Source organism: Haliotis asinina, chromosome 15, assembly GCF_037392515.1.
Source record: "Haliotis asinina isolate JCU_RB_2024 chromosome 15, JCU_Hal_asi_v2, whole genome shotgun sequence".
In the NCBI taxonomy this organism is placed as follows: domain Eukaryota; kingdom Metazoa; phylum Mollusca; class Gastropoda; order Lepetellida; family Haliotidae; genus Haliotis; species Haliotis asinina.
Genome location: NC_090294.1, coordinates 5,645,274 through 5,668,945, shown reverse-complemented (window position 1 = coordinate 5,668,945; position 23,672 = coordinate 5,645,274). Strand labels below are relative to the sequence as shown.

General features: G+C 39.2%; 5 protein-coding genes across 5 annotated transcripts; all 5 read left to right on the top strand.

Moving 5' to 3' along the window:
- The first annotated feature begins 1,261 nt into the window (after positions 1-1,261).
- Positions 1,262-1,813, top strand: LOC137266210 (glycine-rich protein-like). Its single transcript, XM_067801711.1, has 2 exons — positions 1,262-1,550; positions 1,797-1,813. The coding sequence occupies exons 1-2, from the start codon at positions 1,262-1,264 to the stop codon at positions 1,811-1,813; spliced, it is 306 nt and encodes a 101-aa protein (XP_067657812.1).
- Positions 1,814-3,944: 2,131 nt separating this feature from the next.
- Positions 3,945-4,496, top strand: LOC137266209 (glycine-rich protein-like). The gene is made up of 2 exons (XM_067801710.1): positions 3,945-4,233; positions 4,480-4,496. Exons 1-2 carry the CDS (start codon positions 3,945-3,947, stop codon positions 4,494-4,496), a joined length of 306 nt encoding a protein of 101 aa, XP_067657811.1.
- A 2,139-nt stretch (positions 4,497-6,635) lies between these two features.
- Positions 6,636-7,187, top strand: LOC137266208 (glycine-rich protein-like). Its single transcript, XM_067801709.1, has 2 exons — positions 6,636-6,924; positions 7,171-7,187. The coding sequence occupies exons 1-2, from the start codon at positions 6,636-6,638 to the stop codon at positions 7,185-7,187; spliced, it is 306 nt and encodes a 101-aa protein (XP_067657810.1).
- A 4,813-nt stretch (positions 7,188-12,000) lies between these two features.
- On the top strand, positions 12,001-12,552 carry LOC137266206 (glycine-rich protein-like). The gene is made up of 2 exons (XM_067801708.1): positions 12,001-12,289; positions 12,536-12,552. Exons 1-2 carry the CDS (start codon positions 12,001-12,003, stop codon positions 12,550-12,552), a joined length of 306 nt encoding a protein of 101 aa, XP_067657809.1.
- A 2,139-nt stretch (positions 12,553-14,691) lies between these two features.
- On the top strand, positions 14,692-15,243 carry LOC137266205 (glycine-rich protein-like). The gene is made up of 2 exons (XM_067801707.1): positions 14,692-14,980; positions 15,227-15,243. The coding sequence occupies exons 1-2, from the start codon at positions 14,692-14,694 to the stop codon at positions 15,241-15,243; spliced, it is 306 nt and encodes a 101-aa protein (XP_067657808.1).
- The last annotated feature ends 8,429 nt before the right edge of the window (positions 15,244-23,672 follow it).

Here is a 23,672-nt window from a genome sequence, read left to right as displayed (position 1 = left end):
TTGTCAAGGGGAAGATTTAACTCCAAAATAACGCAAGAAAGCGGTGCCAAAGAGAAAATGTTGTTTGAGTTAAAGCCCGATATTCAGGACTATTGGAAAATAATATAAAAACTTCATGTAAGTGTGTGAATGTTATTACTGGTGAGAATGGATTAATGAAGTTTTACATGACGAGGTTTTATGGGGATTGAATTGACTCAAATCAATCTGAATTGAACTTGAATCGATTGAATGCAAGAATTTTATGCATATACCTTCTGGGAAATGAAGTTATTGTAGTTTTTAGTTTAAATCTGGTGATAATGTTAACATTCGGGGAGAATGTCATGCTATTGGGAGATTTCAGCAGTCTATTAAGCAGGCGGTCATCACGTGGACAGGCTGCAGTATTACACACACATGTGTATATAGCAACCCCTTGTAACAGTGACATTGCTGCTGTGTGACGATCCTGTGCTCGTGCGTTGTGTCAATTTTCCCGTCTTTCGTAATTTCGTCTCAGGCAGATATGTCATAATGTCTGATATACATTGCTCCATCACAAGTGTAATGGATAGACAGCTGTTAAACGACTATTTGCCTAATACTGGTTCAAAGCTGAGTACCTGCAAGTTCTTTGTTTTCTAAATGCAGTTACAACATGCCACAGAGAGATGAAAAAGATATACGAAGAGAGACCTACACCCTATTATATACCACCCTCTACTTCCTTTATGAATGTTCAAGTACACCAGCACACATGTATAGCCTTAGGGTGATAACCTGAGGCAAGTCATTTGAGGCGAAAAGAATGGTCAGTTCACATCATTAACAGTTAGGTGTGTTGCTCACCTGGAAGTGGCCAACCCGAGGTAAATCAATCACATGTAGTTCACAACTTGTATATATAAAGGTAAGGGGGGGAAATATTCTATCATCTCTTTCTTCACCAACTGCTAAGACACAGTTACGTCTTCAGACCAAACTGTAAGTACCATTTCAAGGTTTGCCTGTGGTAAGCATGTGCACTCTGACGTTTTCATTCTTCTGCTGCACACCTCTACTTTCTCAACTGTTACATTGATCCAATTCAGTAAACTGTGGCTGTGTAAGTGCTATTTACCGTTCTTGTCAGTGTGGAAATATGTGGTTGCTTGTGAAATAAAACATGATAATATCATTGATCACGTGTGCCGTGGAGAAAAATCTCCAGACGAGTAATGATAACAAGTTGTTTCCCTGTCATGAAGATGATTTTAATGTTACTGAACAGATACTCAAAATGATGAAGATTGTCGCCGTCCTTGTTGTCTGCCTGGCTGTTACCGCCTTCGCTGAACCAACCGGTCTGTATGGAGTACATGGAATGGGTGGGTTGTTTGGAGGAGCTGGCGTATTAGGCTACGGAATAGGTGCAATGCACGGAGGTTTTTATGGAGGCTACGGCTATGGCCCGTACGGAGGAATGGGCGGTGTGTATGGAGGCAAATACGGATACGGACTGGGAAGTCTGTATGGAGGCTACGGTGGTTTCTACGGAATGCCAGGATATGGAATGGGATTAGGAAAAGGTATTTCGCAATACATAATTTCACTCCTTATCCCATTTTAAACCTCACTTTCTTGAATAATATCATGTACACATGTCTTTATTATTATTCTACGCAAATACGATATTTTCAGCTGATAAACATCTTTCAAACTGTCGTCAGCTGTTTGAAATGCTTGGGATAGTTTATTGTGCACTTAGTTTCAACATTTCCATGTTATTTTTCCGTAAATCCCTATTTTACATGTAACTACCCTTTCTGTTTCAGGAATCGGCTATTACTGAGTTACTGTCACCTGCAGTGTGAAGAGAACTTATTACTCATTATTTTGTATACTCATGACAATACAACTGGTTCAATAAAAATTAAAATACAAACGATTTGTGCTTTGTTTGAAAATCATAAAACTGAATTCAACGTTTACAAAACGGACGAGTTACTATATGTCTCCATCTTGTTAAGTCAGGAAACATGAGTGGTTCCACTACATCCAAATGTCTAACTGGTAATCAGTTTTGCTGCAAGCAATGGCGGCAAGTTATGAAATGTGCTTCGAATTTCCTGGAGAAATCAGACTGAATATGATAGGGGTATTGAAGACTTCACATATATTTCCTACATGCCATCTCTTATCCGGTTCCATGTCTCATGCAAATATATCATTTGTGCTGCCACGAAGGGCTTCGGTGATGTCATTGTGAAATCCGAAAATACTCGGAGTTGAGTCATGTGTGCATCTTCATGTGCATGAAATCTTTTAGTAGTAGCCATTGTGCACAATATCCGATTCGAATGCAAGTGAGTATCCCGTTCGAAGTGAAAAGGTGTACAATCGTAAATTGCTGTAGCACATTCCATCGGTTTATTTATCATATAAACCTAACGAAAAGCCTAGAATCATAAGTTACTACAAACTACTAAAGTTGTATTTACCATGCTATCAATAGTCGATAACACTTGATGAAAATATCAATCATTTTGTACACTACTGGGGAAGTTTGCTTCCAGATTTCATGATATAAAATAACCGTTTGTATTCCGCTGCTCTCATTAACATGAGACGTATTTATCTCTATCAAAACGTATATATTTATCATCTCAGCGTAATGTCAACCACCACCCAGTCATAACAGGAAACCGTCCACCTGCATGGGTTGTCAAGGGGAAGATTTAACTCCAAAATAACGCAAGAAAGCGGTGCCAAAGAGAAAATGTTGTTTGAGTTAAAGCCCGATATTCAGGACTATTGGAAAATAATATCAAAACTTCATGTAAGTGCGTGAATGTTATTACTGGTGAGAATGGATTAATGAAGTTTTACATGACGAGGATTTATGCGGATTGAATTGACTCAAATCAATCTGAATTGAACTTGGATCGATTGAATGCAAGAATTTTATGCATATACCTTCTGGGAAATGAAGTTATTGTAGTTTTTAGTTTAAATCTGGTGATAATGTTAACATTCGGGGAGAATGTCATGCTATTGGGAGATTTCAGCAGTCTATTAAGCAGGCGGTCATCACGTGGACAGGCTGCAGTATTACACACACATGTGTATATAGCAACCCCTTGTAACAGTGACATTGCTGCTGTGTGACGATCCTGTGCTCGTGCGTTGTGTCAATTTTCCCGTCTTTCGTAATTTCGTCTCAGGCAGATATGTCATAATGTCTGATATACATTGCTCCATCACAAGTGTAATGGATAGACAGCTGTTAAACGACTATTTGCCTAATACTGGTTCAAAGCTGAGTACCTGCAAGTTCTTTGTTTTCTAAATGCAATTACAACATGCCACAGAGAGATGAAAAAGATATACGAAGAGAGACCTACACCCTATTATATACCACCCTCTACTTCCTTTATGAATGTTCAAGTACACCAGCACACATGTATAGCCTTAGGGTGATAACCTGAGGCAAGTCATTTGAGGCGAAAAGAATGGTCAGTTCACATCATTAACATTTAGGTGTGTTGCTCACCTGGAAGTGGCCAACCCGAGGTAAATCAATCACATGTAGTTCACAACTTGTATATATAAAGGTAAGGGGGGAAAATATTCTATCATCTCTTTCTTCACCAACTGCTAAGACACAGTTACGTCTTCAGACCAAACTGTAAGTACCATTTCAAGGTTTGCCTGTGGTAAGCATGTGCACTCTGACGTTTTCATTCTTCTGCTGCACACCTCTACTTTCTCAACTGTTACATTGATCCAATTCAGTAAACTGTGGCTGTGTAAGTGCTATTTACCGTTCTTGTCAGTGTGGAAATATGTGGTTGCTTGTGAAATAAAACATGATAATATCATTGATCACGTGTGCCGTGGAGAAAAATCTCCAGACGAGTAATGATAACATGTTGTTTCCCTGTCATGAAGATGATTTTAATGTTACTGAACAGATACTCAAAATGATGAAGATTGTCGCCGTCCTTGTTGTCTGCCTGGCTGTTACCGCCTTCGCTGAACCAACCGGTCTGTATGGAGTACATGGAATGGGTGGGTTGTTTGGAGGAGCTGGCGTATTAGGCTACGGAATAGGTGCAATGCACGGAGGTTTTTATGGAGGCTACGGCTATGGCCCGTACGGAGGAATGGGCGGTGTGTATGGAGGCAAATACGGATACGGACTGGGAAGTCTGTATGGAGGCTACGGTGGTTTCTACGGAATGCCAGGATATGGAATGGGATTAGGAAAAGGTATTTCGCAATACATAATTTCACTCCTTATCCCATTTTAAACTTCACTTTCTTGAATAATATCATGTACACATGTCTTTATTATTATTCTACGCAAATACGATATTTTCAGCTGATAAACATCTTTCAAACTGTCGTCAGCTGTTTGAAATGCTTGGGATAGTTTATTGTGCACTTAGTTTCAACATTTCCATGTTATTTTTCCGTAAATCCCTATTTTACATGTAACTACCCTTTCTGTTTCAGGAATCGGCTATTACTGAGTTACTGTCACCTGCAGTGTGAAGAGAACTTATTACTCATTATTTTGTATACTCATGACAATACAACTGGTTCAATAAAAATTAAAATACAAACGATTTGTGCTTTGTTTGAAAATCATAAAACTGAATTCAACGTTTACAAAACGGACGAGTTACTATATGTCTCCATCTTGTTAAGTCAGGAAACATGAGTGGTTCCACTACATCCAAATGTCTAACTGGTAATCAGTTTTGCTGCAAGCAATGGCGGCAAGTTATGAAATGTGCTTCGAATTTCCTGGAGAAATCAGACTGAATATGATAGGGGTATTGAAGACTTCACATATATTTCCTACATGCCATCTCTTATCCGGTTCCATGTCTTATGCAAATATATCATTTGTGCTGCCACGAAGGGCTTCGGTGATGTCATTGTGAAATCCGAAAATACTCGGAGTTGAGTCATGTGTGCATCTTCATGTGCATGAAATCTTTTAGTAGTAGCCATTGTGCACAATATCCGATTCGAATGCAAGTGAGTATCCCGTTCGAAGTGAAAAGGTCTACAATCGTAAATTGCTGTAGCACATTCCATCGGTTTCTTTATCATATAAACCTAACGAAAAGCCTAGAATCATAAGTTACTACAAACTACTAAAGTTGTATTTACCATGCTATCAATAGTCGATAACACTTGATGAAAATATCAATCATTTTGTACACTACTGGGGAAGTTTGCTTCCAGATTTCATGATATAAAATAACCGTTTGTATTCCGCTGCTCTCATTAACATGAGACGTATTTATCTCTATCAAAACGTATATATTTATCATCTCAGCGTAATGTCAACCACCACCCAGTCATAACAGGAAACCGTCCACCTGCATGGGTTGTCAAGGGGAAGATTTAACTCCAAAATAACGCAAGAAAGCGGTGCCAAAGAGAAAATGTTGTTTGAGTTAAAGCCCGATATTAAATAAACAAGGACTATTGGAAAATAATATCAAAACTTCATGTAAGTGTGTGAATGCTATTACTGGTGAGAATGGATTAATGAAGTTTTACATGACGAGGTTTTATGGGGATTGAATTGACTCAAATCAATCTGAATTGAACTTGAATCGATTGAATGCAAGAATTTTATGCATATACCTTCTGGGAAATGAAGTTATTGTAGTTTTTAGTTTAAATCTGGTGATAATGTTAACATTCGGGGAGAATGTCATGCTATTGGGAGATTTCAGCAGTCTATTAAGCAGGCGGTCATCACGTGGACAGGCTGCAGTATTACACACACATGTGTATATAGCAACTCCTTGTAACAGTGACATTGCTGCTGTGTGACGATCCTGTGCTCGTGCGTTGTGTCAATTTTCCCGTCTTTCGTAATTTCGTCTCAGGCAGATATGTCATAATGTCTGATATACATTGCTCCATCACAAGTGTAATGGATAGACAGCTGTTAAACGACTATTTGCCTAATACTGGTTCAAAGCTGAGTACCTGCAAGTTCTTTGTTTTCTAAATGCAATTACAACATGCCACAGAGAGATGAAAAAGATATACGAAGAGAGACCTACACCCTATTATATACCACCCTCTACTTCCTTTATGAATGTTCAAGTACACCAGCACACATGTATAGCCTTAGGGTGATAACCTGAGGTAAGTCATTTGAGGCGAAAAGAATGGCCAGTTCACATCATTAACATTTAGGTGTGTTGCTCACCTGGAAGTGGCCAACCCGAGGTAAATCAATCACATGTAGTTCACAACTTGTATATATAAAGGTAAGGGGGGAAAATATTCTATCATCTCTTTCTTCACCAACTGCTAAGACACAGTTACGTCTTCAGACCAAACTGTAAGTACCATTTCAAGGTTTGCCTGTGGTAAGCATGTGCACTCTGACGTTTTCATTCTTCTGCTGCACACCTCTACTTTCTCAACTGTTACATTGATCCAATTCAGTAAACTGTGGCTGTGTAAGTGCTATTTACCGTTCTTGTCAGTGTGGAAATATGTGGTTGCTTGTGAAATAAAACATGATAATATCATTGATCACGTGTGCCGTGGAGAAAAATCTCCAGACGAGTAATGATAACAAGTTGTTTCCCTGTCATGAAGATGATTTTAATGTTACTGAACAGATACTCAAAATGATGAAGATTGTCGCCGTCCTTGTTGTCTGCCTGGCTGTTACCGCCTTCGCTGAACCAACCGGTCTGTATGGAGTACATGGAATGGGTGGGTTGTTTGGAGGAGCTGGCGTATTAGGCTACGGAATAGGTGCAATGCACGGAGGTTTTTATGGAGGCTACGGCTATGGCCCGTACGGAGGAATGGGCGGTGTGTATGGAGGCAAATACGGATACGGACTGGGAAGTCTGTATGGAGGCTACGGTGGTTTCTACGGAATGCCAGGATATGGAATGGGATTAGGAAAAGGTATTTCGCAATACATAATTTCACTCCTTATCCCATTTTAAACTTCACTTTCTTGAATAATATCATGTACACATGTCTTTATTATTATTCTACGCAAATACGATATTTTCAGCTGATAAACATCTTTCAAACTGTCGTCAGCTGTTTGAAATGCTTGGGATAGTTTATTGTGCACTTAGTTTCAACATTTCCATGTTATTTTTCCGTAAATCCCTATTTTACATGTAACTACCCTTTCTGTTTCAGGAATCGGCTATTACTGAGTTACTGTCACCTGCAGTGTGAAGAGAACTTATTACTCATTATTTTGTATACTCATGACAATACAACTGGTTCAATAAAAATTAAAATACAAACGATTTGTGCTTTGTTTGAAAATCATAAAACTGAATTCAACGTTTACAAAACGGACGAGTTACTATATGTCTCCATCTTGTTAAGTCAGGAAACATGAGTGGTTCCACTACATCCAAATGTCTAACTGGTAATCAGTTTTGCTGCAAGCAATGGCGGCAAGTTATGAAATGTGCTTCGAATTTCCTGGAGAAATCAGACTGAATATGATAGGGGTATTGAAGACTTCACATATATTTCCTACATGCCATCTCTTATCCGGTTCCATGTCTCATGCAAATATATCATTTGTGCTGCCACGAAGGGCTTCGGTGATGTCATTGTGAAATCCGAAAATACTCGGAGTTGAGTCATGTGTGCATCTTCATGTGCATGAAATCTTTTAGTAGTAGCCATTGTGCACAATATCCGATTCGAATGCAAGTGAGTATCCCGTTCCAAGTGAAAAGGTCTACAATCGTAAATTGCTGTAGCACATTCCATCGGTTTATTTATCATATAAACCTAACGAAAAGCCTAGAATCATAAGTTACTACAAACTACTAAAGTTGTATTTACCATGCTATCAATAGTCGATAACACTTGATGAAAATATCAATCATTTTGTACACTACTGGGGAAGTTTGCTTCCAGATTTCATGATATAAAATAACCGTTTGTATTCCGCTGCTCTCATTAACATGAGACGTATTTATCTCTATCAAAACGTATATATTTATCATCTCAGCGTAATGTCAACCACCACCCAGTCATAACAGGAAACCGTCCACCTGCATGGGTTGTCAAGGGGAAGATTTAACTCCAAAATAACGCAAGAAAGCGGTGCCAAAGAGAAAATGTTGTTTGAGTTAAAGCCCGATATTAAGGACTATTGGAAAATAATATCAAAACTTCATGTAAGTGCGTGAATGTTATTACTGGTGAGAATGGATTAATGAAGTTTTACATGACGAGGTTTTATGGGGATTGAATTGACTCAAATCAATCTGAATTGAACTTGAATCGATTGAATGCAAGAATTTTATGCATATACCTTCTGGGAAATGAAGTTATTGTAGTTTTTAGTTTAAATCTGGTGATAATGTTAACATTCGGGGAGAATGTCATGCTATTGGGAGATTTCAGCAGTCTATTAAGCAGGCGGTCATCACGTGGACAGGCTGCAGTATTACACACACATGTGTATATAGCAACCCCTTGTAACAGTGACATTGCTGCTGTGTGACGATCCTGTGCTCGTGCGTTGTGTCAATTTTCCCGTCTTTCGTAATTTCGTCTCAGGCAGATATGTCATAATGTCTGATATACATTGCTCCATCACAAGTGTAATGGATAGACAGCTGTTAAACGACTATTTGCCTAATACTGGTTCAAAGCTGAGTACCTGCAAGTTCTTTGTTTTCTAAATGCAATTACAACATGCCACAGAGAGATGAAAAAGATATACGAAGAGAGACCTACACCCTATTATATACCACCCTCTACTTCCTTTATGAATGTTCAAGTACACCAGCACACATGTATAGCCTTAGGGTGATAACCTGAGGCAAGTCATTTGAGGCGAAAAGAATGGTCAGTTCACATCATTAACATTTAGGTGTGTTGCTCACCTGGAAGTGGCCAACCCGAGGTAAATCAATCACATGTAGTTCACAACTTGTATATATAAAGGTAAGGGGGGGAAAATATTCTATCATCTCTTTCTTCACCAACTGCTAAGACACAGTTACGTCTTCAGACCAAACTGTAAGTACCATTTCAAGGTTTGCCTGTGGTAAGCATGTGCACTCTGACGTTTTCATTCTTCTGCTGCACACCTCTACTTTCTCAACTGTTACATTGATCCAATTCAGTAAACTGTGGCTGTGTAAGTGCTATTTACCGTTCTTGTCAGTGTGGAAATATGTGGTTGCTTGTGAAATAAAACATGATAATATCATTGATCACGTGTGCCGTGGAGAAAAATCTCCAGACGAGTAATGATAACATGTTGTTTCCCTGTCATGAAGATGATTTTAATGTTACTGAACAGATACTCAAAATGATGAAGATTGTCGCCGTCCTTGTTGTCTGCCTGGCTGTTACCGCCTTCGCTGAACCAACCGGTCTGTATGGAGTACATGGAATGGGTGGGTTGTTTGGATGAGCTGGCGTATTAGGCTACGGAATAGGTGCAATGCACGGTTTTTATGGAGGCTACGGCTATGGCCCGTACGGAGGAATGGGCGGTGTGTATGGAGGCAAATACGGATACGGACTGGGAAGTCTGTATGGAGGCTACGGTGGTTTCTACGGAATGCCAGGATATGGAATGGGATTAGGAAAAGGTATTTCGCAATACATAATTTCACTCCTTATCCCATTTTAAACTTCACTTTCTTGAATAATATCATGTACACATGTCTTTATTATTATTCTACGCAAATACGATATTTTCAGCTGATAAACATCTTTCAAACTGTCGTCAGCTGTTTGAAATGCTTGGGATAGTTTATTGTGCACTTAGTTTCAACATTTCCATGTTATTTTTCCGTAAATCCCTATTTTACATGTAACTACCCTTTCTGTTTCAGGAATCGGCTATTACTGAGTTACTGTCACCTGCAGTGTGAAGAGAACTTATTACTCATTATTTTGTATACTCATGACAATACAACTGGTTCAATAAAAATTAAAATACAAACGATTTGTGCTTTGTTTGAAAATCATAAAACTGAATTCAACGTTTACAAAACGGACGAGTTACTATATGTCTCCATCTTGTTAAGTCAGGAAACATGAGTGGTTCCACTACATCCAAATGTCTAACTGGTAATCAGTTTTGCTGCAAGCAATGGCGGCAAGTTATGAAATGTGCTTCGAATTTCCTGGAGAAATCAGACTGAATATGATAGGGGTATTGAAGACTTCACATATATTTCCTACATGCCATCTCTTATCCGGTTCCATGTCTCATGCAAATATATCATTTGTGCTGCCACGAAGGGCTTCGGTGATGTCATTGTGAAATCCGAAAATACTCGGAGTTGAGTCATGTGTGCATCTTCATGTGCATGAAATCTTTTAGTAGTAGCCATTGTGCACAATATCCGATTCGAATGCAAGTGAGTATCCCGTTCCAAGTGAAAAGGTCTACAATCGTAAATTGCTGTAGCACATTCCATCGGTTTATTTATCATATAAACCTAACGAAAAGCCTAGAATCATAAGTTACTACAAACTACTAAAGTTGTATTTACCATGCTATCAATAGTCGATAACACTTGATGAAAATATCAATCATTTTGTACACTACTGGGGAAGTTTGCTTCCAGATTTCATGATATAAAATAACCGTTTGTATTCCGCTGCTCTCATTAACATGAGACGTATTTATCTCTATCAAAACGTATATATTTATCATCTCAGCGTAATGTCAACCACCACCCAGTCATAACAGGAAACCGTCCACCTGCATGGGTTGTCAAGGGGAAGATTTAACTCCAAAATAACGCAAGAAAGCGGTGCCAAAGAGAAAATGTTGTTTGAGTTAAAGCCCGATATTAAGGACTATTGGAAAATAATATCAAAACTTCATGTAAGTGCGTGAATGTTATTACTGGTGAGAATGGATTAATGAAGTTTTACATGACGAGGTTTTATGGGGATTGAATTGACTCAAATCAATCTGAATTGAACTTGAATCGATTGAATGCAAGAATTTTATGCATATACCTTCTGGGAAATGAAGTTATTGTAGTTTTTAGTTTAAATCTGGTGATAATGTTAACATTCGGGGAGAATGTCATGCTATTGGGAGATTTCAGCAGTCTATTAAGCAGGCGGTCATCACGTGGACAGGCTGCAGTATTACACACACATGTGTATATAGCAACCCCTTGTAACAGTGACATTGCTGCTGTGTGACGATCCTGTGCTCGTGCGTTGTGTCAATTTTCCCGTCTTTCGTAATTTCGTCTCAGGCAGATATGTCATAATGTCTGATATACATTGCTCCATCACAAGTGTAATGGATAGACAGCTGTTAAACGACTATTTGCCTAATACTGGTTCAAAGCTGAGTACCTGCAAGTTCTTTGTTTTCTAAATGCAATTACAACATGCCACAGAGAGATGAAAAAGATATACGAAGAGAGACCTACACCCTATTATATACCACCCTCTACTTCCTTTATGAATGTTCAAGTACACCAGCACACATGTATAGCCTTAGGGTGATAACCTGAGGCAAGTCATTTGAGGCGAAAAGAATGGTCAGTTCACATCATTAACATTTAGGTGTGTTGCTCACCTGGAAGTGGCCAACCCGAGGTAAATCAATCACATGTAGTTCACAACTTGTATATATAAAGGTAAGGGGGGGAAAATATTCTATCATCTCTTTCTTCACCAACTGCTAAGACACAGTTACGTCTTCAGACCAAACTGTAAGTACCATTTCAAGGTTTGCCTGTGGTAAGCATGTGCACTCTGACGTTTTCATTCTTCTGCTGCACACCTCTACTTTCTCAACTGTTACATTGATCCAATTCAGTAAACTGTGGCTGTGTAAGTGCTATTTACCGTTCTTGTCAGTGTGGAAATATGTGGTTGCTTGTGAAATAAAACATGATAATATCATTGATCACGTGTGCCGTGGAGAAAAATCTCCAGACGAGTAATGATAACATGTTGTTTCCCTGTCATGAAGATGATTTTAATGTTACTGAACAGATACTCAAAATGATGAAGATTGTCGCCGTCCTTGTTGTCTGCCTGGCTGTTACCGCCTTCGCTGAACCAACCGGTCTGTATGGAGTACATGGAATGGGTGGGTTGTTTGGAGGAGCTGGCGTATTAGGCTACGGAATAGGTGCAATGCACGGAGGTTTTTATGGAGGCTACGGCTATGGCCCGTACGGAGGAATGGGCGGTGTGTATGGAGGCAAATACGGATACGGACTGGGAAGTCTGTATGGAGGCTACGGTGGTTTCTACGGAATGCCAGGATATGGAATGGGATTAGGAAAAGGTATTTCGCAATACATAATTTCACTCCTTATCCCATTTTAAACTTCACTTTCTTGAATAATATCATGTACACATGTCTTTATTATTATTCTACGCAAATACGATATTTTCAGCTGATAAACATCTTTCAAACTGTCGTCAGCTGTTTGAAATGCTTGGGATAGTTTATTGTGCACTTAGTTTCAACATTTCCATGTTATTTTTCCGTAAATCCCTATTTTACATGTAACTACCCTTTCTGTTTCAGGAATCGGCTATTACTGAGTTACTGTCACCTGCAGTGTGAAGAGAACTTATTACTCATTATTTTGTATACTCATGACAATACAACTGGTTCAATAAAAATTAAAATACAAACGATTTGTGCTTTGTTTGAAAATCATAAAACTGAATTCAACGTTTACAAAACGGACGAGTTACTATATGTCTCCATCTTGTTAAGTCAGGAAACATGAGTGGTTCCACTACATCCAAATGTCTAACTGGTAATCAGTTTTGCTGCAAGCAATGGCGGCAAGTTATGAAATGTGCTTCGAATTTCCTGGAGAAATCAGACTGAATATGATAGGGGTATTGAAGACTTCACATATATTTCCTACATGCCATCTCTTATCCGGTTCCATGTCTCATGCAAATATATCATTTGTGCTGCCACGAAGGGCTTCGGTGATGTCATTGTGAAATCCGAAAATACTCGGAGTTGAGTCATGTGTGCATCTTCATGTGCATGAAATCTTTTAGTAGTAGCCATTGTGCACAATATCCGATTCGAATGCAAGTGAGTATCCCGTTCCAAGTGAAAAGGTCTACAATCGTAAATTGCTGTAGCACATTCCATCGGTTTATTTATCATATAAACCTAACGAAAAGCCTAGAATCATAAGTTACTACAAACTACTAAAGTTGTATTTACCATGCTATCAATAGTCGATAACACTTGATGAAAATATCAATCATTTTGTACACTACTGGGGAAGTTTGCTTCCAGATTTCATGATATAAAATAACCGTTTGTATTCCGCTGCTCTCATTAACATGAGACGTATTTATCTCTATCAAAACGTATATATTTATCATCTCAGCGTAATGTCAACCACCACCCAGTCATAACAGGAAACCGTCCACCTGCATGGGTTGTCAAGGGGAAGATTTAACTCCAAAATAACGCAAGAAAGCGGTGCCAAAGAGAAAATGTTGTTTGAGTTAAAGCCCGATATTAAATAAACAAGGACTATTGGAAAATAATATCAAAACTTCATGTAAGTGTGTGAATGCTATTACTGGTGAGAATGGATTAATGAAGTTTTACATGACGAGGTTTTATGGGGATTGAATTGACTCAAATCAATCTGAATTGAACTTGAATCGATTGAATGCAAGAATTTTATGCATATACCTTCTGGGAAATGAAGTTATTGTAGTTTTTAGTTTAAATCTGGTGATAATGTTAACATTCGGGGAGAATGTCATGCTACTGGGAGATTTCAGCAGTCTATTAAGCAGGCGGTCATCACGTGGACAGGCTGCAGTATTACACACACATGTGTATATAGCAACCCCTTGTAACAGTGACATTGCTGCTGTGTGACGATCCTGTGCTCGTGCGTTGTGTCAATTTTCCCGTCTTTCGTAATTTCGTCTCAGGCAGATATGTCATAATGTCTGATATACATTGCTCCATCACAAGTGTAATGGATAGACAGCTGTTAAACGACTATTTGCCTAATACTGGTTCAAAGTTGAGTACCTGCAAGTTCTTTGTTTTCTAAATGCAGTTACAACATGCCACAGAGAGATGAAAAAGATATACGAAGAGAGACCTACACCCTATTATATACCACCCTCTACTTCCTTTATGAATGTTCAAGTACACCAGCACACATGTATAGCCTTAGGGTGATAACCTGAGGCAAGTCATTTGAGGCAAAAAGAATGGTCAGTTCACATCATTAACATTTAGGTGTGTTGCTCACCTGGAAGTGGCCAACCCGAGGTAAATCAATCACATGTAGTTCACAACTTGTATATATAAAGGTAAGGGGGGAAAATATTCTATCATCTCTTTCTTCACCAACTGCTAAGACACAGTTACGTCTTCAGACCAAACTGTAAGTACCATTTCAAGGTTTGCCTGTGGTAAGCATGTGCACTCTGACGTTTTCATTCTTCTGCTGCACACCTCTACTTTCTCAACTGTTACATTGATCCAATTCAGTAAACTGTGGCTGTGTAAGTGCTATTTACCGTTCTTGTCAGTGTGGAAATATGTGGTTGCTTGTGAAATAAAACATGATAATATCATTGATCACGTGTGCCGTGGAGAAAAATCTCCAGACGAGTAATGATAACATGTTGTTTCCCTGTCATGAAGATGATTTTAATGTTACTGAACAGATACTCAAAATGATGAAGATTGTCGCCGTCCTTGTTGTCTGCCTGGCTGTTACCGCCTTCGCTGAACCAACCGGTCTGTATGGAGTACATGGAATGGGTGGGTTGTTTGGAGGAGCTGGCGTATTAGGCTACGGAATAGGTGCAATGCACGGAGGTTTTTATGGAGGCTACGGCTATGGCCCGTACGGAGGAATGGGCGGTGTGTATGGAGGCAAATACGGATACGGACTGGGAAGTCTGTATGGAGGCTACGGTGGTTTCTACGGAATGCCAGGATATGGAATGGGATTAGGAAAAGGTATTTCGCAATACATAATTTCACTCCTTATCCCATTTTAAACTTCACTTTCTTGAATAATATCATGTACACATGTCTTTATTATTATTCTACGCAAATACGATATTTTCAGCTGATAAACATCTTTCAAACTGTCGTCAGCTGTTTGAAATGCTTGGGATAGTTTACTGTGCACTTAGTTTCAACATTTCCATGTTATTTTTCCGTAAATCCCTATTTTACATGTAACTACCCTTTCTGTTTCAGGAATCGGCTATTACTGAGTTACTGTCACCTGCAGTGTGAAGAGAACTTATTACTCATTATTTTGTATACTCATGACAATACAACTGGTTCAATAAAAATTAAAATACAAACGATTTGTGCTTTGTTTGAAAATCATAAAACTGAATTCAACGTTTACAAAACGGACGAGTTACTATATGTCTCCATCTTGTTAAGTCAGGAAACATGAGTGGTTCCACTACATCCAAATGTCTAACTGGTAATCAGTTTTGCTGCAAGCAATGGCGGCAAGGTATGAAATGTGCTTCGAATTTCCTGGAGAAATCAGACTGAATATGATAGGGGTATTAAAGACTTCACATATATTTCCTACATGCCATCTCTTATCCGGTTCCATGTCTCATGCAAATATATCATTTGTGCTGCCACGAAGGGCTTCGGTGATGTCATTGTGAAATCCGACATACTCGGAGTTGAGTCATGTGTGCATCTTCATGTGCATGAAATCTTTTAGTAGTAGCCATTGTCCACAGTATCCGATTCGAATGCAAGTGAGTATCCCGTTCCAAGTGAAAAGGTCTACAATCATAAATTGCTGTAGCACATTCCATCGGTTTATTTATCATATAAACCTAACGAAAAGCCTAGAATCATAAGTTACTACATACTACTAAAGTTGTATTTACCATGCTATCAATAGTCGATAACACTTGATGAAAATATCAATCATTTTGTACACTACTGGGGAAGTTTGCTTCCCGATTTCATGATATAAAATAACCGTTTGAATTCCGCTGCTCTCATTAACATGAGACGTATTTATCTCTATCAAAACGTATATATTTATCAAATCAGACGGTAATTGGGTGTTTCCGATCGGATATGGTAGACGTGTAATAAAGTTCTTGATTGATTTCAGCGCAAGGGTAAACCACACAATAACAAAAGCACAGGACATCGTTTTAAACATAATCACATCGGGCGAGTTTGTTAACTACATTCACTGAAAATTAATACAATAAGGATTCTTTTTCGTTTCAGTCCATATTAGGACATGTTTGATTTCTGGAAAATGCCAAAAACAGATTATAAGCTACTAATAAGCAGCATAACAATAGATATAGGCGCTTTGATATTCCTGAATGCATTCGGGTATTTCTACATTTGAACATTTCACACAGTCGTCAGAGCAGGCACAATCCTTAACGACTCCTTTTTTCGTGAAACGTCTGCTCAACCGACTCATCCTTGCTGATCAATACATGCATATCGAGATCGGTTTGTTAATCTGTTCTTGTATCTTTGTATTTTGATTGTGTTTCGGGGAAAAGTATCAAATCAATACGTCTTACGTTCAAACTGATTTGCAAGACATCACTGTCTTCTTTCTCATACCATTAGCGAAGACAGTTGTGTTGAAATACTGTCTTATGGTAACTGTATGTTAACAACCATGATAAACCCAGCAATTAATTATTCAGGTTGTCATTTCGTTTCCTTTGTAAAGTAGTAACGTAAATAGCGTCCTCTAACAAAAACACATTCCCCTTTTTAAATGTGTGTGTACTGTTCCTTGAGATGAAACGTGTGTGTATATATGGTGTGTAAGAACACTAATCGTTTAACATTAACGTGTACTAAAAACCCTACTACCTACTTAACTGAGCTGTATGAGTAATCTTTACGAGATGAAAAAGATAATAGGCTATGGTTTCTTTTCAAAGAGGGAAACGGTATACGGTTTCAAGAGTACTTTACTCGTATTGTTTTACTATAGTTCTTTGCGCGATTGCTATCCAGTGTTTCAAATGCTACTGTAATCGTAAGCAACTTGCACATCCATCAAATCCAACAACAATCCCTCGCTTGAAGTAACAAGCATCCTACCCTGTTTCTGGGAACCCCTTGAATAATATATGACATGTGGGTTTTTTTTAAACTTTAATTGATGATGCAATAATAATTACCGCAGCAGCATTAGAGAGGCGGGTCTTTTTCGAACAATGTCGTTTTTTTAACGATGTCACTAGATTACGATTTATGGGATTAATTCCGTCCGTTTTATGTCCACAACAATCTCATTACCCCTAAGTCTCGTTAACACTCCGTTATTCCATGGGGTATATCTTCAATAAAGACATTCCCATATCTGTCATCGGACATCTACTCACATTATGCTTCCTTCAGTTAATTATGTCCCTGATTGTATTTACAAGGAGCATTGCAGCTGCCTCTGACAGATTGACTGTGTTTATATTCGACAGCAGTACGCGGGGGAAGCTGTAAATGAACGTTTGTCATTTCCATGACAGGCATAACTTTATCCACTTGGCGTACCACGGAATGTTAATGTGCATCCTAAGCGTTGCAAACTAAAACCTACGGCGGTAAAAACTACATTAGCGAATTTCGCAAGAGCATGAAGACATTTTCCTAGGTAATAAGTTAAGATCAGGGCTACTTCGTAATGTTAAATGAGAGATTAAATTGATTTTTTGTAGGGTATTTACTTTATGAGAATATGTTCTGCATGTTAGGCCAGACACTTGGAATAAAGTGGCTCTCCGGGGCGGGTCCGTCTTTTAAAGACCTATTCATTGCTTGCAACCTCTACGTTTTCTGGGTTCTCTAGAATATAATTATATCAGAAAAAAAGTTGAAAACGGACTATGTATCGCCTGGAACTGAATTGTAGGTCACCGTACTAAGGACTTTGGGGACATTTGCCATGGACTCCTAATGGATTTACACTATCCTGTCATTTGTTGACTATTCATGCGAAATTGAACAAAGTATTAGAAGAACACATATGGTTTTACAAGAAGGTGTATGCTAACTGATTCTTCTGTGTACATAAACAGAGTTTCTAAAGCTTACAGGCATAACATCTCACTTCGGAAATATGTTCCTCTTAAAGGGCGGAAGATGCTGAAGAGCTTGGGGTCCTTGTGTTTGACTGGGTATAAGTGAAAATTAAATCAGACCACGCCAATTCAAAAAGTCAAAGTAATCAGTCTTTATTAACAGCATGAAAGGTAATTATTATAGAGAAAAACAGCAGTATAGAAACTCGGGTTGGATAATCGATCATCTTGAACAATCGATTCAGTTGTTTCTGCACTCGCATAACAGATGACTTTGAAAATAAATGATTAATTGCTTCATGGAGATACATTCTGAAGCAGTAAGTAAGTCATCAAGAAAAATTGCTCGTTCGCCCGAAAGTCCATCATCGAAAGATGACTATGGGGTACAAATACTATTTCAGAAACAAAATCTAATGATTGTCAATTTAAACACCCGAAACATTACAGGTGAGCTATGCAATTCCCCCAGGCTCGGAGTACATACTTGATTTGACATTGATGTGAAAAGAAACATTATTCACCATTAGCATTGTAATCCATAATCTACCGACCCATGATACAATGCAGTATGTGTGATCAAATCAGGAAAGTGTCAATTACATCTTGATGAACGAGCGTTGTAGCTGTGCTCCAGCAAGAGGTAACCACTGCAAGAGTACGTTCCAAGTGTCTCAGTCTGCAATTTTCACGATTTCAGAAAGCTTTCTGTTGGCAGGTTGTTTATATAGCGCTTAGTTGCATACAGATATATGGTCAGAGCGTATGTCAGAGAAGCATAGGTGGAAAACAAAGTACTATTTGAATAGGTGAATTGAGTCACTAATGGTAAAGTTTTCAACTCAGTTGTAAAATGGTTACTGGGTTGTACGGGTACGTTAGAGTATGATCAACATCCGCAGGCTTTCAATATTGCCCGTGGAATGACAAGATCGTGTTGCAGACGTGATATGACTGCTCTGGCTCACTGACCAACACGGGGGCGATAACCCAATTGTCAGAAACTGGTTAATATTGGATTGTCCCATCATTAGCTGACAAACAAGCATGACATATAGTCCTAATGAGGTGACCCATGTCCTGACATGGGGAGCCGCACCTGCACTTGCCCGAGCATACCCAACACAGCTGCGTAGGGGAGAGGTGGGGAGACATCGCTGGCCATGGAAGAGTTTGGATCTTGTACTGCCGGAGATGATTATGGACAACGCGAGCACGGTGAGCCCGGGTGTTATCATCCTTCCCGTCATCTTGACCTCATCCCACACCGTAACGGACCCTCTTCCACATGGACCATGTGGAATGATGGCAACTGGAGTCGCCAGACACGATGGCGGCCTTCACTGAGGTCCAAGAGGAACCTTAACTCGTCATTTGCACGTGTAAAACATGGTGTGATGTTTCATACCCACCCCCTTGGTGCGTTTGGTCCAATGTTTTCAGATCTAAGGACGCCTGGTGGTCATTGTGCAACATGCTAAGGTGGGCCATTGATTATCCTCAAACATACTTGAAGTAAAATGTGCAATGTTAAAAGTGAAAGATCCCCTACCTTTTGTGAGCAATATGTTATGATTATTTTGAGTGCCAACATGCTTTTCAACTATATCAGGAGGGGTGTCCTGCTAATGCACAGCGACAGCATGATAATATCTATTTAGTGTGTAATTTGTTGTAGGATCTCAAGAGTACGATCTTTTGATGTTGATGATATCTATGATTACGTGTACATCTCTTATTTAATTCATCCGTTATGTGGCCTCGTAAAAGTCGAAAACCAGCATGAAACATATACGATCATGTATTAATGAGACCTCGTTTTCATCGGAATATTGCGGGTATAAAATACGAACACATTACATTTGGTAGAGGATCCATTTTGAAAGCACGATTAGACGTTTCATGTATTCCATTACATCAAAACCTGTATATTTTGTATGTCGTTTGCTTATGTCCTCAAAGGTTATTGTCATTTTTTTGTGGGTGAAGAGAAATTTCATCTTCTAGGAATTTTTTCGTCATGATTTAAAAAAATTTAATTAGGTATTTTGGCTCCGTCTTCGTGTATTTTTTGCTGCCGTTGATATATTGCACTGGAATAAAAAGAAACAAAATTTCTTCTAAAAGGAGAGTCGATAGTAAAATTCTGACTGCATCATGAGAATGCGTTTGATGTCGCATTCAACAGTATTACAGCAGTACTACCCGGTTTGTCAACGATAGCGTCTGGACCAGACAATCCAGTGATTGATAAAATGTGCCAGGATAACAGAACGCCAAAATTTCATAATCATGACAAATTTTGTTTCTATGATTCGACTATATCATCATCATCATCATCATCATCATCATCATCATCATCACATCACTATATGTCTCTGAATCACAAACAAGTGCCACGCAGACGTGTTCATTCTTTCGCATGCAACAATTTGGGATTCCCATATATAAGACTGAGGAATTTCTCATTTCTTAAACTTTCAGATTTGCGGACATCTTGCACTTATATTGCACGACATCCCACAGGAACGATCCCTATAGTGACCAACTGGCTAAAGGATTTGAGTTTTTAATCTATCTTTTCCCCATTTGCACTAATCGTTTGTAACATTAGTTTCTGGTGCCATATTTCAATGACAGTACAAAAAACAGTTGTGTTTGAGTCCGTGTGTGAATTCCAATCCGACATAGTACTTGTTGTTTCCATACCATACTCGAAGTAGTTGCTTATGTAAAAGTGGAATCATGGATAACGTTGTGAAGAACACAACTGTTATCGGTGTTAACCTCTCTCGTGCACAATATGTGGTATGAGGTATTGTGCGTAGAGCTCAGATCACAATCAGTTGAACTTGAGCAACGTTGGGCACGGAGAGCCCTTGGATGGTTGACCGTGCTTGACAGCTTGACTCCTGAGAGTTTTCAGGACTTCGGTCCTGAACCAGAACGAAACAAATGCGATACATGTGTTCTCACCTTTAGGCAGGTGGGTTTGCCTCTGTCCACCCAGCAGTAAATTTGGTGCCTGGTATGATACGACGGTAGTCTGAATTTGAATACTGATCGCCTGACAGGCGACCCGTTGTATTCTGCACAGGGTGACGTGACATTTTAGCATGCAGTATACATGGAAATATGTGCAATATAAATGTCTCAATTATATACAATGATGTTCAAATTTTCTAGAGAGTAAAAGACATTTGTTAACATTTCTAGAACAAGTAAAAACCCCAGTTGTGTCTAGATATGACAGCGTCTAAGTCATGTATTGATGACAAAATCATCAAACCACCAGAACACTCTCTAACTAAATTATTGTGCGTTGTATCATGAAGTTATATCACACCGCCAACAACCCGGTAACACTACAGATGATGAAAATTGTATCATTTTATTGGAAAGAAAGTGCATGACGCTCCATTCCCCTAGCAAAGCAAGCTTGATATGGATGAAACTGTTGGACTGGAACAAATCAGTAACAAGTGTAACCTCAGGGGCGTTACAACTGAACCCTTCTCATACCGGAAGTCGGTGTCATTGGTCAACAAGTGTGTGCTGAGGTTCTTGCAAGGTGCTGTGAACGGGGTTCGGGAAGGCCAGTCCAAGACAGGCGTCCCGTAAAAAAGTGCGGGATACACCTTCAGTATGGCGTTATGATGTCAAAAAGTCAACCCAAGAACATACAGCACCGGGTGTCGGTTCTGGAAAGCTAAATTTCAACTGTCTCTATTCCTATTAGGAGTGCTAAAAGTAGTAGCAGTTAGTCCCTCGAAAGCTATAAATGAGTAATCGTTGAGAGTACATCGGTTTACAGTACTCTATATTAACGTGCAGAGCACTGAGTAACCAGCAGTTTTCTTTCTTAACTTTCTTATAGTATATTATATTCAGTGGATTACGCTTTCTTTTAATTTTTACTGCCACTACGGATGTAATGGAGACACATATGTGTTTGCTTTTCTTCTGTATTGCAAGTGTCGGGAGAAGTCAATTCAGCGTTCACTGCAGGCAGCACGACAGGTCCCGCGAAAGTTACATGGGCTTTTGAGGAGTTGTTTTTTTTTAGGTGCAGCTATTCCGGGCCATACTCATACAATGTGTGTGAGGCCCAGATAATCCAAGCTGCCTGTGAGGCCCAGGAAGTTGAATACTCACACGACAGCTGGGTGAACAGAGGCAATTTTGAACATACCCAGTTGCCTGAATGATTGTATTAACACTGCTTTCGATTCCGAAAAAAGCAAAACCATTCATTAGGCTCTGAAACAAGGCCAGTTGTATATATCCTTTCGACGTCAGATATCACGTATAATCAAGATGATGGTAACCTTCCTGTATCCTGTTTATAATAGAAATCAAACCAGTCTGCCTATTAGTCCTTCATTTCAACGTCATGTGGAACAGTTCATACGTGACAAGGTGATCACCAGGAGACAAGTAATCACCTATAGATTACACCTTGATTTCGACAAGTACGTGATGAGGTGAATGGTCCGAACCCACTCATGCAATCAAGTATGAGGGATATCTAACTAATTACCAAAAACCACTCCCCTGTATCCAAAAGACAAATAATTCATGTGAGAAATGTAACGTTATCTGTTTTGAAGACATTAGTAATCCACACCATTTCAACCATCATGACATCTTTAACGTGACAGGTAGACGCACCGTCACAAGTGTATGTGTGTGTAAAGGTTGCAGAAAAATAACATGTGTGTGCATCTATTTTGCGATAAATAGCAGTAAGTCTTGAAGCGTGTACTGCCAACATTCCGTCTGCAACGAACATTTCAATTTCTTGTGAGGAGAATGCCTCCACAGGTCTTCTGGATTCGGACTCACCGCCAGCGGATAATGGTATAGTATGTGTAAATAGTCACATACGTATGTGTCGCACATCTTGTAAACAAAACATATCATGATTGGTTGGTTGGTTGGTTGGTTGGTTGGTTGGTTGGTTGGTTGGTTGGTTGATGTTTAACGCAACACTCAGCAATACTCCAGGTATATAGTGGCATTCTGTAAATAATCGAGTCTGGACAAGACAATGTCCTGTGAACAGCATGACCATCCATCAACGCATCTGGGAACCGACGACACGTGGCACCACTTACGACAAGCATGGGTTGCTGAAGATCAATTCGGGACTTTACGGGTCTATAGCGGTAACAGAGCAATCACTCATGTGACATGTTATACAACTTTCCAAGTAACTGTTCGTAAAAATCACCGACGCCGTGTTTCCTGTCTTTCAAATCCTGTTTACCTTAAGACAGACAGCACACGTCAAACACAACCCGGGAAGAAAAGTTCACTTTGATACATCAGTTTCAAGACCCTCTTGTGTAAATTTTAGTATGCCCGAAGCCTCTTCGGTAAACGAATGCTTTAATGGTTTGGTAGAAAAGAAGATGATAATTTAAAACTTTAAGGCCTTAAAGGTAAATCTATCTATTCGGCTTGCGATCAAACAAACTTTAAACAACGATAAGACCAAAGAACATAAATCCCTTCTGCTTATATATTCCTGCCTTTGGTATGACATCAGTGATCATATTTCATTTCTGATAGAACAAATACAAACGCCATGAGTATTTCCG